This window comes from Lagenorhynchus albirostris, chromosome 8 (assembly GCF_949774975.1).
Source record: "Lagenorhynchus albirostris chromosome 8, mLagAlb1.1, whole genome shotgun sequence".
Lineage (NCBI taxonomy): Eukaryota > Metazoa > Chordata > Mammalia > Artiodactyla > Delphinidae > Lagenorhynchus > Lagenorhynchus albirostris.
In genome coordinates this window covers 14,130,999-14,146,705 of record NC_083102.1, presented here as the reverse complement: position 1 = coordinate 14,146,705, position 15,707 = coordinate 14,130,999, and the positions used below count along the sequence as shown (strand labels likewise).

Below are 15,707 nucleotides of genomic sequence, written 5' to 3'. Positions count from 1 at the left end.
ATTTCTGGAATCTTCCGTGGCTCTCTTCTTCTCCTTTCCAGTCTGGTGCAGAATGGGTTCGTGAGCTGTGGTTTTTTGTTACTGACGTTTTCTTTTTTTTTTCTTTTTCTTTTTTAAAATAAAAAGCATAGATTTCCCCCCCTCCTTAAATCCCTTCCTTTTTAAAATGTTCTCTTCTCCGCTCTCAGTCCTCCTACTTCCTAGTTCAAGTTTCATTTGTGTCCCGTCCCTGCCCCCTGCTCCCCTCCCCTGCCCCGTTTGCATTGTTTCTGTGCGGCACCTTCAGTATAAAAAGCCCAGCTCCCCCCCTCGTCCCTCCTCCTTTCTCTCCTACCCTCTGGCCATCCTCCCTCCCCTCCCCTCCCCTTCCAGTGTTTATATGTAAGGGTACTGGTTGACCTTGGCGGGGCTCAGTGGGTATCCAGTGTAGACGGTGGAGGCTGGAGAGGCGCTGATGTAGGTCTGGTGGGCGAACTGGGCTGGATACTGACTCGGGTGGATGGTGGGCGAAGGCAGGACCCGGGGGCCCATGCTCACGGGGACCTGGTGGACGATGCTGGCTGGGTAGGCGGCGTGCTGCACGGTGTGACGCGCCGAGCCTTGGGAGGCCACCAGGTGGGCCACGGTGCCAGTGGAGCCCAGGGCGGCGGGCGCCGTGTAGGTGTAGAGGTGGGGCTGGGCGGGGAGGTGGGCGGCGGCGGCCAGGTGCGGGTGCACGGTGCCGTGGCTGGGGCTGTTGTGTGGGAAGGAGTATGGCGCCTGGGCCATCGTGGGGGTGATGTAGGCCTGCTGCCGTCGGTGGCTCCCCGTGCGATCTGCGGTGATGTGCTGCTGAGCCTGCAGGGGGAGAAGCACCAGGAGAGGGCTGCGTCATCAGGGCTGGACACGCGCACGCATGCGCACCCACGGGAGAGGCCGCGAGGGGCGGGGGCGGGGGAGAGGAGGGAGAGGCGGGGGGGGGGGGGGGGGGGGAGGAGAGCAAGGTGGGGAGGAGGGGGCGGGGGGAAGGCGGAGGGAGAGGAGCGGCAGGCGTAACAGAAGACGCCTCCCTCGCGCGCCCGCGAAGTGTCAATTAGCCTGGGCTGAGAAGGAAAGCCGTGCCCAGCCATGCTCCGGGCTGGGTGACACTCAGAGCCAGACGCAAAGGGAACGGGAGCCAGTAGGTCCCCCGAGGGCATCCTGCAGCTGTGAAGTGTCGAAAGGAGCCCCTTTCTCTCTCACCGTGAAGTCCTGCTCCCTAAACTGCAGGCTCTCAGACACTTCGCTGTCTGAGGTCACAGGTACACAGGAAGCAGTCCTCTCTCACCTGGAGAACCTAAGTCATGACACGGACGCGGCCTCGGTTTACAGCCAGGGGCACCGCTTCCGATGAAGGGCTTCTCAACACAAACTCCCCCTTATCTTACCTCTGAGCTTCTAAGGAAGCAGGGCCCGCAGTCCACTTTGCAACTCGGACCTGAGTGACCCTCCACACACAGGCTGAGCGCTGCCCGTGGAGACTCTGTCTTGTTCACATTCCCCCTGAATGTCACCCACCTTCTCCGAATCCTCCGGCTCTTTTCCTGGGTGTGAGGTCCCTGTGCGAGGCCTCCTTCACTGTAAGGACTCGCTAGGCCCAACATGGCCGGACCATGGGACCCAGACGCAGTGTTTTACCCTTTGCTGCGCCGAAATAGCGAGACGTGGGCCAGCCTACTTTTAAGCTCTGGCACCACGTCACTAAGCACTTCGGAGCATCAGGCGAGTCATTTTGCTTTGGGCCGGCTCGCTGTGAATCGGGGATCCGCCTCCCCCAAGGGGACCCACAGCAGAACGAGAACACCAGCGGTCACTCGGGGCGCCTCCTGCCGCCACGGGAGGTGGGCAAGGGTGCACCCTGGCGCCCCTGGCGCGCGGCCGTCGGGCGGGCTTACCTGGCTGAGATTGAGAGGTCGCTGCTGCCGGTAGGCAGTGGCTCCAGATGAGCTCCCTGAAGAGAGACCGCTGGTGGAGGTCACGTTGCTGGAGGACTTGGACTTGTAGGAGGACGAGTGGTGACTGGTGGTGACTGTGTTGGAGGAGGAAAAGGTCACAGGTCCGTCACAGGCCCTCAGCTGCCCGGAAGACCCTACTCCTTGGGGGACAACAAGTGGCCTTCCAAGAACCCCTTACCGAGACTGGGTGATCACCATTCAGCAGCACTGCCCCAGACCCAGCGACAATGCCGCCTCTGGGCTGGCGCCTGGCCTGCGGCTTGGGAGCAAACCCCGCTGGACTTTAGAATTACTATCTGGTGACACCGAAAAGCATAAGGAGAGTCTAAGAGACAGAAGGAGAGCTCTCTGCAGCTCCTCGTGTCCCAGCCAGGGGTGCCGCGGGGGGCCATCTGCCGAGATGCAGAGACACGCTGACAGATGCAGCAGCGTACAGAAAACCGAGTCTCAAAAGAGGGACTACATGCCCCAGGGGGAGAAACAGCCGGAATAAAATGAATAGGGCGAGGAGGTTTATATTAAAGAAACCATTCGCGTCAGTTTCGGTGCTGAGTGGTCTGTGAACACCAGCTCCTGGCAGAGTGGGGCTCGTGTCTCCAGGGGGCACAGGCAGAGGACTGTACGCCCGGGTACAGGATGTGCGGAATCAAGTGCGACTGTTCGCCTGCCTCTCAGTGTCTCTCTTGACGTCAGACGTTTCTGTGCTGAAGCTCTGTCTAGATCAAGAGGAAGTGATCCACGGTGAGTGCCAAGAAGCCTTTGGCACAGGGAATCCGGACATCCGCCCAAACCTACGTTGTCCTCCGCAGACTCCCCGACTCTAAAACCACTCACGTGTGAGGGAGCTGCCCAGAGGGGGGAGTTCAAGGGGAGACCCTGGTAGCTGAGGGAGAACCGGCAAGACGTACACAGGACCTCAGAGGCAGGTCTGTTTCTTGTGCTGTTCAGCAGAGAATTCAGAAGATTTCCTGGGGCTGAGCATCGTTGGGAAACACAAAAGCCTAATACGGTATCAGTCAGGCACCCTGGGGTCGCGAGTGTAAAATGGGCAAGTCTGGCAGCTCTTGGGTGTGAAGGATGCTAAGAACGAGTGAAGCACACGTAACAAGGATCAGGCCCTTGACGTAACTGGGTTGGATCAATTCTGTTACGAACCCCAGGGTGATGAGATCAGGGTCAAAGAGGAGCCGCGTGAGGCTGGGGCCGGCAAGAGAGAATGCTGATAATTGTTGATGGAGAGAAAGCTGAAAAGTGAAGGCAAACCAGAAACCGGGGGACAGGAGACCGGGGAGCACAATGAAGTCAAGGGGAGCCTTCTGCTCCCCGAGGCCACAGTTCCCCTCAAGTAAAGGGAGAGCTGCCTCACTGGGAAGGGGGCAGCGCGTCCTAACAGACCCCAAATCTAACCGTGGTTTGGGGCCCAGCGGCCCTCCCATCCTACCCACCGAAGCGCACCCCAGTCGGGGGTGCCCAGGAATTCGTATTCTTCACAAGCTTCCCAGGAGAGCAGGAGCCGGCCAGGCCTTGGTGGACACAGCTGACCTGCACTGTGGAATCGGGGTCTGGGCTCAGGCCAAGCTTGGTTAGACTCTCAAAGGCCCTCCAAAGCCTGGGGGGGGTGGAGGGTGGGGTTCGGGGGACCCACTGTAGGCTGAGGGATGCAAAGCTGCAAATGCTGCCTATCAGGAGAACGTTGTGCCTGTCGATCAGCCATGGTGCCACCGCGCAGGCATCCAACCCTCCCTGCCCTGCCGCGCGTCGCCAGCTGTGTCTGCTGCCTGGGCCCAGCTGTGAGTGGAACCTCTCTGCTCCTACTTCAACTCTCTAGGCATTTTGCGGTAATTACATTTCAGGGAGAAACTCTGAGTGCAAGGGATCCACAGCGTGAGGCTGCAAGTGAAGAGATTAGAGGGCTTCAGATGAAATGGGTGTGACAGAGCCAGGCTACCGTCATCGCGGGCACAGGAAGTGGGACAGGAACTTGTCAAGTTGCCAGAGCAGGGGACCCCAGAATCAGGGAGGGGGTCCTGAAAGGGACCAAGAGATTAAAATACTAATTTCCTCCTGCAGAGAAAGTGACCATGGAGCGGAGAAGGCAAGTGCTGAAGGTCAAGTTCCGGAGGCGTATTTCGGAGCTGGGAGGACAGTACAGAGCTCTCTGCTCGAGCCTTGCCTAGCTGCTCTCATAGATCTGCTGCCCGGCAACAGCCCTGGGTTCACGGATGGCCCCTGGTGGCCCTGTCTGTACAAGGCAGGTGGGAGAGTGCTTCAATCCTGGGTGAGCCCTGGAGGGACAGCCGCATGGCCGTGGTGGAGTTAGTTAACCTCTCTGTGCTTCCATTTTCTTATCTGGAAAACTGGGAAAGTAACGGTGACTGGTGACTACATGTAGGGTCGTTGTGGGGATTACGTGAGTTAATGCACGTAGAAGCTTAGTATCTATCTGGCACGTGTTGAGCCCTTAAAGGTGTTAGCTGTGTTAACTACGGTTGATATCTTTATTAGCGCCCTGTCCCCTGGCCAAAGTGATGCTCAAGGAACAGGTGTCTGCCCCAAGCTGGGACCAGCAAGTTCTGTTTTCTGGGACTGGGAAACTGGGAGCCCGGGGCTCACTGGGTCAGGGTGAAGCAGGGTTCAGAGAGCAGGTGTCGGGCCCCCAGTGGCTCAGACCAAGGAGTTCTGGTTGCTGTCCCGCCTGGGACTTAGTTGTTGAACTTTCTCTCAGCCCTGCACCCTTCCAATAAATTCCTTATTTGCCTTAAGGCAGTGCAGAGTTCGCTCTGTTGCCTCCCAGAAGAACCTTAACTGACCCAAGAGACTCGAGGAGGCTACGTGAGAAATAGGGATCCTTCCTGAGCTGAGACCCACAGAGGGGATTAGCAATGACAGAAAATGGACCGTCACCTGCACAGCCTCTGTCCTGACCTGGGGGGCTCAGGGAAGCCTGGCAGCCCAGTGGAGGTGGCTGAAACACTTCTCACCTTGGCCGTAAATGGGCCAGCGGGGCCCAGGAGGCTGAGGAAGGCTGCTTTGCTTGATTTCTCCAAGCCTAGGACGACTGAGCTAATGGAGGATATCAGCGTTGAGGAGGACCACGTTCTGGGGGCGGACAGGCACCAGAATGAAGTTCCTTCCTGCCCCTTGCCTGTCACTAGAAAGACCGTGCAGCGTGTCCTCACAGGGGAACATAAATCTCTCTTTCCATTGGGAAACTATACCATGGGCTTCCCCAGAGACAGTGGCACTAGGTGCCTTACTGAGAATAACCTTCCTTTTTTTTTTTTTTTTTTGGTTGAAAACATCCCTGAGAGATTCTCAGCCCTTCAGCTGTAGCAGTCCTTGTGGAAATGCAGTGGGGTGAGTGCTCAAAACCGCCACGGGCGGCCCACAGCTCGACGGCTGATGGTGGAAACGGGCAACGGAGCGTGAAAGGCGTGACCTGTGGGCTCCACAGAGCTGCCTCCCCGCCTCTCGCCATCGTGGTTCCCCACAGAAAACTGTTGCGTGATGTGGGACAAAGCTGGCCCTCAGTCCCCTGACCTGTCTTAACTAGGGGGTTGGACTAGTCTTAAAATTTCAGTAGCTCTCAATTTTGTCACCTTCCACATTCCGGCACCAGCACCCGGGCCGACAAAGTTCCGAGCTGGAAGACGTCTAGCCTGCGATGATCCGGCCGCTGCCTCGTGCGTCCTCCACCGTATTTAAAAGGCCAAGGGAAATTCAGCACCAGCTACCTTTTCCCCCGCCTTTATCAATTCCTAGAGGTCCTGCGTAAGGTCTACCCTGAGCCAATCCTTATAGACCATCGTCCCGAAGTGTAAAGGGACCGTTACTATTACAGAGTTCCCCTGAGATGTCCTGGAACATGGGCATCCTCGACTTACAACACGCATCGTCTCCTCCCGTAGGTCTACAGTCTCTGATCTGAAATCCCTGGTGTCACTTTTTTTTTTTTTTTTTTTTGTGCCGCACTGCGTGGCTTGTGGGATTTGAGTTCCCTGACCAGAGATCGAACCCGGGCCCTCGGCAGTGAGAGCGCAGGGTCCGAAGCACTGGACCGCCAGGGAATTCCCTGAAATCCCTGGGGTCGGACACTTTCGAAATCAAGAATTTCCGATTTTAGGTCATGTGGTATATATTCGATATATTAGGTTACCCCCAGTGGAGCCCTGTGCACTACCACGTAATTAAAAAAAAGTGATTATTTCTGCTACAGAATACTGGGACATTTCACCAAGGGGCACAAATATGACTCTGACACAAACAGGAATATGACAAAGGGACTATAAATCGCCTCTGGTTAGTTCAGGTCAGGTTTTACCAACTGACTTTACTGTAAACTTAAAAATCTGGTTTTTGGAGCATTTTGGATTTTAGATTACAGATGAAAAGGAATTTTCCTTCTCCTCCTGTTGGGTAAAAGGGCTGGTCTTGAGGTTTTCAACAACACAGTCTTGAGACCTTCACTGTTATTTAAGCAGGAGAGCCCTTCACACCAAGCTGTGTGCACTTAAGGCTGTGATCTTTATAACTGGGGTACGTGCGGGGCTACCTGAGGACCCGAGGGTGCACGGCAAGCAGAGGTTTGAGGGGTCAATGTCCAGAGTCTCACCTTTCAGATGTATCTTTTCCCAAACAGATGCACCGGCCCTGGGACCCACCGGTTCCCTTACTCGCCTTCTCTCTCATTCACCCTTCTCCCATATTACAAAAGAAAGGCTTCCTTCTCACTCTCTTGAATGTTAAAATGGTGCATTGCCTCCAGGTGTGAGAACCCTAAGGGGCACCCAAATGGGATCATTCCAGAACAAATGGCTCCTGAAGGACAGTCCCGTGAGAGCAAAGACAAGCCCCTCTCAGCAGGAAACACTGAGGGCTGACCAGGCTTGTTTTCTTTCGCTCAGGCGGCCAACTCTTTGCAAACTCCCTACCCCATCCATCCATCCATTCATGAGATACAGCTGAGAAGTGAGGTGGCCATCCCAGGGAGGACTTTTTCTGACAGATGTGAGGTCAGCTCTGGCCTCCTGGGCTGACAACAGGGAGTCTTCCTGAACAGGATCCTTGGGTGAGGACCTACTACCACCTGGGGCTTAGCAGCTCCCTCGTAACAAGATGGCGAACAGCAGCGAACCAGAAAACCAGCCTCCGGAGAGATGCTCCTGGCCGCCCCGGCCCCAAATTACCTGGCCCCAGGCTGTCACACTCCACCAGCGCCTCGCTGGCCTGGGTTTTCAGGGGCGGCACGATGATGGTCCGGGGGTTCCCGGTGCAGTGCGACTCCAGGTTCCCCTTGGTGTCGAAGGTGGCGGCGCTGTGCCCGGAGCGGTGCTGCACGGCGTAGGGGCTGGTGATGCTAGAGGAATCGGAGTAGGGAGAGTCGTGGACCGTGACACAGCTGATGACGTTTTTTCTCTGCTTGGACACAGGGCTGGAGACGGAAAGGGAGAAAGCAGGACTGTGAGAGGCTGGGGAGGGAGACACCAAACCGACGGCGAAGAGCCTCTCTGTGCTCTGGGGCAGGGGCGGGGACAGGCAGAGCCGGAGACGGGGTGGGAATGTGACTTCTGCTCTCCAGAACCCTAGCGGGGAGGCACAAGTGTCACCAGTCTGACCAGTGGGTGTGGGGGAATATGTGAGGACGGGAGAAGGGGCTGGAGGGGGGCCCACAGAAGCTTCTGGAAATGGGGGCAAGAGAAACTTCCGGGCAGGCCTGGGCTGTCCCCTGTGCAGCCGGGCTCAGCTGACCTACCGGGGAGGTGCGTGCAGCACAGAGCTGTGTGGCAGTGCCCTCTGAGCCACCGGAAGGGGACACGAAAGCAAACAGAGAACCCAGCCAGACCCAGGCCACCTGAGGCCCAGGTGTAGGAGAAAAACACCGCCGGGAAGGGAACAACATAAGCTCATGAGGCTCGGGACCTGGAAGACCCAGCCAATTTAGGCAGGAGGGAACAGGACATCCAGGAGGAGCCGGGACGCAGTGAGAGGGACGGGAGAGAGTGAGGCTCTGAGCACGCTGATCCCACACACAGCAGCGACCAAGACCTCTGAGTCCCCTTCTCAGGGGAGGCCTCGCCCTCCTGCAGCTTCCCCTCTGCCTGGCCGACGATGGGGTGGGGGACCGGCACCGTATCTGGGTGAGGGCAGAGATGCTGAGTCTGTGAGGGCGTGGCTCTGAATCCCTGGTCTTCATCCTATAACTGAGACTTAATACACTGATACCAGAAGGTATCAGGCGGAACCGGCTTTGGATGGCTCTGGGCCAGCACATTTTTTCCGGAGATATTTATGTTTGGTTCCTTTGGGAACCAATTCTGTCTGCCTCCAAGCTAGTGAGAGGCTGGTGCGATGACGAATATGGAATTTGTTGCTTATTGGGAACGTTTTAAAAATGGATTTTCATCTATTTTTGTATATTGATCGTCTATTTTTAAGAAATATCTATTGCCTAAATAAGATGGTCAGTTTGCAACTACTTTGCTAAGAGAAGAAGCTGGTATTTATAGAGCACCTAATGCAGCCACAACACCCCCTCCAGGTGTCTTGCCCAAGGTCACACAGTCAGCCACAGGCCACATTCCAAGATCAATCCTACCACCACTAAGGGCGGCAGAGAAATGAGGGAACTCGAGCCCCAGGAAGTGGGAGGACAGCAGGGCTGCTAGCCTACAAAAGGCTGAGGGGCTGGGAGTGAGCCCGCAGGGGGCCTGACGCCCTGCTCCCTGGACCCTGCCCTGCTGACATCTGGGCCAGATAATTCTTCTGGGGCTGCATATTCTGTCCTCCCCGGTTCAGGGTAGAAGGGTCCCTCCCTAACTGTGTCTGTGGATAAGGACACACGCCTGGCAGACAGATGTCTAACGCCAGCATGTGCTGGTGGTGTAGCTGTCCAACCTCTGAGCGATTCAGTCTCCTTATCAGTGAGATGTATATTAATAGTACCTATGCCACAGGCTTGTTTTGAGAAGTGAGAAAATACATGCAAAGTGCTTTGGATGGTGCACGACACCATTTATAGTAAGTGTACTATAAAAACTAGCTTCTAGATGAATGGATAAAGAAGATGTGGCACGTATATATAATGGAATATTACTCAGCCATAAAAAGAAATGAAATTGGGTCACTTGTAGTGAGGTGGATGGACCTAGAATCTGTCATACAGAGTAAAGTAAGTCAGAAAGAGAAAAACAAATATCGTATATTAACACATGTATGTGGAATCTAGAAAAATGGTACAGGTGAACCTATTTGCAGGGCAGGAATAGAAAGGCAGACGTAGGGAACAGACGTGTGGACACAGCAGGGAGGGGAGGGTGGGATGAATTGGGAGATTAGGTTTGACATAAGTACACTACCATGTGTAAAACAGATAGCTAGTGGGAACCTGCCGTACGGCACAGGGAGCTCAGCCTGGTGCTCTGTGATGGCCTAGTTGGGTGGGATGGGGGCAGGGTAGGGGCGGGAGGGAGGTCCAAGAGGGAGGGGATGTGTGTATGCACATGGCTGATTCACTTCGCTGTGTGGCAGAAACTAACACAACATTGTAAAGCAACTATATTCCAATTAAAAAAAAAGCTAGCTTCTACCATGATTATTATTAGTGTTACTTCATTTAAAAACAGGTGAAAACAGGTTTGCAAAAAACATCTCTAGGCAAAATGAATTCTATGAAGGTACATACTTGCTGGAAAAGTTTCTAGTCTAGGAATAAACCAGAGATTGATATGAAAGAAGTTAAAACTCATCAGTTAGGTATCTTAGAGATCTATGCTAGGTGCTACAGGGAATTTCTGTATAAAGAAATATAATACATGTCTCCGCTCTTGGAGGAGATTAACATCTCAGTGGGGGACTGTATAAAAACATGACAAGTTAAACAGTAAAATCTTTAAAATAATCAGTTAAAGAGAAGGGATGTCATAAAGACTTCCACGATGAACTGTCAAGTGAGCTGTGCAGATGATAATTAAGAACTCAAAAGAAGGTGAGGAATGAGCTGATTGCATATATTTATAGTTCTTCATGCTAACTTTGATAAAATGGATATATCTTAATTAATAAAGAACTACACTTCCTACTTATAACAGTTTAAATGCAAAAAGCCCATATGCTTGTTGCTCAAACATAGTTTGAGGTAAACAGTTACCGTATGACCCAGCAATTCTGCTCTAGGTTAAGTACGAAAAGGAACTGAAAGCAGAAACTAACAGATACTTGCATGCTAACGTTCACTGCAGCATTATTCACAATAGCCAAAGGTGGAAATAACCTCAGTGCCCATCAACGGATCAATGGATAAACGAAATGTGATATAGCCACACAATGGAATATTGTTCAGCTATCAAAATGAATAAAGTTCTGATATATACTACAATGTGGATGAGCCTTGAAAACATTACGCTAAGTGAAATAAGCCAGACACAAAAGGACAGACGCTGTGTGATTCCACTTATATGAGGTTTCTAGAACAGGCACATTCCCAGAGACAGATGCAGATCAGAGGTTACCGGGGGCTGAGGGAAGAGGAGTTGGGGAGTTACTGCCTAATGGGTACAGAGTTTCTGTCTGAGGTGAATGAAAAGTTCTGGCAATAGTGGTGATGGCTGCACACACTGTGAATGTATTTAATGTCACTGAATTGTACACTTATAAATGGTTAAAATGGCAAATTTTATTATATATGTAGTACCGCAACTTAAAAAATTAATGTAATAGGCCAAAACCCATTTAATTGTACACTTTAAATGGATGAACTGTATGGCACGCAAATTCTATCTCAAGTTTTTAAAAGTCCATATGCTTATTCAGAAACAAGAAAACAGGCTTCCCTGGTGGCGCACTAATTGAGAATCCGCCTGCCAATGCAGGGGACATAGGTTTGAGCCCTGGGCTGGGAAGATCCCACATGCCGCGGAGCAACTAAGCCTGTGCACCACAACTACTGAGCCTGCGCTCTAGAGTCCGCGAGCTGCAACTACTGAAGCCCGTGGCTCTAGGGCTCATGCGCCACAACTACTGAGTCCACGTGCCACAACTACCGAAGCCCGCGTGCCTAGAGCCCGTGCTCCGCAACAAGAGAAGCCACCGCAATGAGGAGCCTGTGCAAAGCAACGAAGAGTGGCCCCCGCTCTCCACAGAGAAAGCCCGCGCGCAGCAACGAAGACCCAATACAGCCAAAAATAGATAAATAAAATAAATTTATATATATATATATAAAAGGAAGCAAATGGTATCATTGGGGAGGGGACGACTGAGATCTGGCAGAAGAACTAGAAAGTGGGGCGCCAGGGAAAGGCCCCATGCCTGGAAAGTAGGGACAAGGGACCCAAGGGCAGCAGGAATTGTGGAAAGCTGTGAAACTGGGAGGAACCCTGAGAGGAAGGAGAGCCGCCTTAAAAAGCATAGACACGTCCTGGCTACTGTCAATAGAGCTGCAATGAATGTAGTGAGGTGGATGGACCTAGAGTCTGTCATACAGAGTGAAGTAAGTCAGAAAGAGAAAAATACTGTACGCTAACGCTTATATATGGAATCTAAGAAAAAAAGAAAAGTCATGAAGAACCTAGGGGTAAGACGGGAATAAAGACACAGACCTACTAGAGCATGGGCTTGAGGACACGGGGAGGGGGAAGGGGAAGCTGGGACAAAGTGAGAGAGTGGCATGGACATATATACACTACCAAATGTAAAACAGATAGCTAGTGGGAAGCAGCCGCATAGCACAGGGAGATCAGCTCGGTGCTTTGTGACCACCTAGAGGGGTGGGATAGGGAGGGTGGGAGGGAGACACAAGAGGGAGGGCATATGGGGATATATGTATATGTATAACTGATTCACTTTGTTATAAAGCAGAAACTAACACACCATTGTAAAGCAATTATACTCCAATAAAGATGTTAAAAAAAAAAGCATAGACAGGTGAAACCTGCAACTGCTTTCTGTGGGGGGGTGACGGGGCTGGTCTGCGAGCCACGCGGTTAAAGGAAAGCCCAGCCCTCCACCTCCACCCCCCCAACCCCCCCACCGGCACCATCACAAAACGCTCCCCGGACCAGGGTCAGCGCCGGAGGCCATGAGCATGCAGCTCCAAGTGTCCTGCCCTTCACTCTCAGCTTCGGTCACAGCCAGTTCTGCCTGATTAAATGACACACACACACAGTGACTCATCTGGTCATCTCACAAAACGCAGAAATGTTCTGCTGCAGATGCATGGTCTGTGGGTGGCGGACCCCACGCGAAGAACAGAGGCTGGCTGCTCCCAAATGTGTCCTGGGAGCTCGTGCTCTACTCCTGGCGCTGCTGTCCATTTATTGGTGTGACCTCGGGCAGTGGCCTGGATATTGGGGTGACCCTGGATGTCCCTCCAGCTCCAACCTGCTATGACATCCGTTAGGGAGAGTGGCCTTAAAGGAGCCATCGTCATGGTCCCTTGAAGATTTATTATTAAAGACACTTAAAATAGGATTCGCTTTACTCCTAATTTGGAGAGAAAATAAATCCTTTTAGTAAGTGTACCTTATATGTTGACCCAGACCCAGACAATTCCTGCTGACTATATATCCTCCTTAGGTTCTGAATAGTTTAGAAAATGAGCAAATTAAACACACACATACACCCCCCCCCCACACCACTAAGTTTGGCCAAGCCGCAATAAAATTCAAGTTGGACATATTTGGTTGGAATTCTTCAATTGTAGAAATTGTGGAGAAGCTTCAGCTCAATACGAGTACGAATTCTCTGACAACTGGAATTATCTGAACATACAAGGGGCCGCTTAATGAATCAGTGAGCTTCCTGTCACTGAAGGAAGGCTTTCTGGCAAAAGTCTTGTAACAACTGACAGCTTGGTCTAGATGACCCCTCAGAATTGGGGGCCATCTCCCGACAGAAATGTTGAGGAATTCTGCATGTCAGGATCTTGTCATCTACACCAAGGAGTGTGGGAGAAAACCTCTCCGAACTCCTCATGGGTCCCATCCCTTTTATCTGATCTGGCAGTCCCCGTGCCCAAGGAGCAGAGAGGTACAACACAGTCTAATGCTGATCTACCTATCTCTTTGGATTTACACGTGACAGGTTTGGAAAAGGTGAATTCATTTGATAGCTCTGTTTTTAATCTCTTCTATTGTTAGAAATCTCTGTGCTCTACCTGATGTACTATGCAGATTAGAGAACAAATGAGAAATTGTTAAACGAGTCAGCTTAAAAAATGAGCACACGGGCTTCCCTGGTGGCACAGTAGTTAAGAATCCGCCTGCCAGGGCTTCCCTGGTGGCGCAGTGGTTGAGAGTCCACCTGCTGATGCAGGGGACACGGGTTCGTGCCCTGGTCCGGGAAGGACCCACATGCCACGGAACGGCTGGGCCCGTGAGCCATGGCTGCTGAGCCTGCGCGTCCGGAGCCTGTGCTCCGCAACGGGAGAGGCCACAACAGTGAGAGGCCCGCGTACCGCAAAAAAAAAAAAAAAGAATCCGCCTGCCAATGCAGGGGATAGGGGTTCGGGCCCGGTTCAGGAAGATCCCACATGCCGCGGACCAACTAAGCCCGTGTGCCACAACTACTGAGCTTGCACTCTAGAGCCACAACTACTGAGCCCACATGCCACAACTACTGAAGTCCCTGCGCCTAGAGCCCGTGCTCCGCAATAAGAGAAGCCACCACAATGAGAAGGCTGTGCACCGCAAGGAAGAGTAGGCCCTGCTCGCCACAACTAGAGAAAGACCGCATGCAGCAATGAAGACCCAACGCAGCCAAAAATAAATTAAAAAAAAAAAAAAGCTAATCACTTAGAAACTATAAAAAAAAATGAGCACACATTTGACATTACTACTATGGGTTCTTTTGGCTCCTACGTGTCTATTCTACTGGGCTTCATCCCACTGTAGTGTCTAATTATTATTGATAGCTTATCAATCCCATTATGAATTGGTTAATGGAAGTGAGAAACAGTGATAGGAGAAGAATGAGAGATACTTGTTTAAGTGGTCTCGACAGAACATCACTTCCGAATAAAAACCAAAGCTGCCAGAGTTCATGACTGCCTTGCGTTGTGATGGCAAGAGATGATTTTCATCATTTTAAAATGATGAAAAGAAATAAGGAGCTAAGTAAAGAAATCAGCCTCAATGGAGAAAACACTGCTGGAAGATCAGACACAAATCTGTGACCCCTTCTCTGTAGGACCCTAACTGGAATGTGCTTCTGATTTCCATTTGCCAATCACCATCAATTCCGTCCTCCAAGACCTGAGTCAAAACTCATCTCCACCAATGAACTTTCCATGACTTATTTCATGCCTCTGATGCCATAATCAATGCTATATGTGAAAAATACTGCTCTTCTGTTACTATGACATTGATTACTAAACACAGGAAACGATTACTGAATGCACAACTACTGTTCAAAGTCCCCTGCATGTTTTATCCCCTCTAATCTTCACAGCAAAACTATGAGGTGAAGAATATTACAACTTTCATTTTAAGAACTAACTTCAGATGTGGAGAGCTTAGGTCACTTGGTTGTTCAAGGTCACACAGCTGGTTAGGGGCAAAGTCAGGTTGGAACCAAGAGCTAGAATTCTTCTTCTTTTTCTTTTTGTGACTAAGTGTGGTCTTAGTTTATTTATTTAAAAAATTTTTATTTTATTGTGGTAAGAATATGCAACATGAGATCTACCTTCATAAAATTCTAAGTATACAATACAGTGGTGATGACTATAGCTGTGACGCTGTACAGCAGATCTATAGAGCTTATTCATCTCAACTGAAGTGTATGCCTGTTGGTCAGTGACTCCCCATTTCCCCCTACCCACAGTCCCTGGCAACTGAGATTCCACTCTTTGATTCTGTGAATGTGACTCTTAGATAGCTCACGTAAGAGGTTTTTTGCATACTGCACATTTTCTTCAAGGCTGAACAGTATTCCACTGTAAGCACATGCTACATTTTCTTTATCCATTCATCTGTCCATTCATCTGATGGACACTTAGGCTGTTTCCACATCTTGGCTATTGTGACTAATGCTGCAATCCACATGGGAGTGGCTACCTCTCTGAGGTCCTGATTTCCATTCTTTTGGATAAATACTCAGAAGTGGTACTGCTAGATCATATGGCAGCTCTATTTTTAATTTTTTTGAGGACCTTCCATACTGTTTTCCATAGTGGCTGCACCAATTTGTATTCCCACCAACGGCGCACAAGAGTTCCAGTGTCTCCACGTCCTCCTCGTCAACACTCGTTATCTTTTCTTTTCGATAATAGCCATCCCGACAGGTGTGAGGTGATATCTCATCGTGGTTTTGGTTTGCATTTCCCTGATCACGAATAACGTGGAGCAGTTTTCATATGGCTGTTGGCCCCGTACGTGTCTTCTGTTAAGAAACGTCGGTCCCAGTCCTTAGCCCACTTTTAAATTAGGTTGTTATTTTTTTCGCTGTTGGGTTGTCCAGAGACTGCACTCCCTTTTAATCACTAGCTACACGTCCCCCTCCTACCCGCGAGACTGAGAACGTAAGGCAACTGAGACTGTTCCTGCTGCTTCCACCAGGGGCACAGCTGGTGACGGTGGTCTCCTCCAAGCATGGGCCATGGGGTTGTTCGCATGGACAGCTGTCCTGGCCGATGGAGATGACAGCTCCCAAGCCGGCCACCTGCACAGGCGTGCGCACGGCTCGCTATGCTGTTCCCACTCCCTCTCCGCCCAGCTAGAAATAAATACAAGGCCGACTGCTTTT

At 51.4% G+C, this 15,707-nt stretch overlaps 1 protein-coding gene across 1 annotated transcript in view; it reads right to left on the bottom strand.

Annotated features, from left to right (window-relative positions):
- HIPK2 (homeodomain interacting protein kinase 2) overlaps positions 1-15,707 on the bottom strand; it is a 386,834-nt gene that overhangs the window by 199,140 nt on the left and 171,987 nt on the right. The window contains exons 13-15 of the mRNA XM_060156554.1: positions 7,160-7,404; positions 1,914-2,047; positions 400-837 (exon numbers count right to left, since the gene is read on the bottom strand). Coding sequence (XP_060012537.1) covers positions 400-837; positions 1,914-2,047; positions 7,160-7,404 — 817 coding nt within the window. The remainder of the gene's footprint in view (positions 1-399; positions 838-1,913; positions 2,048-7,159; positions 7,405-15,707) is intronic.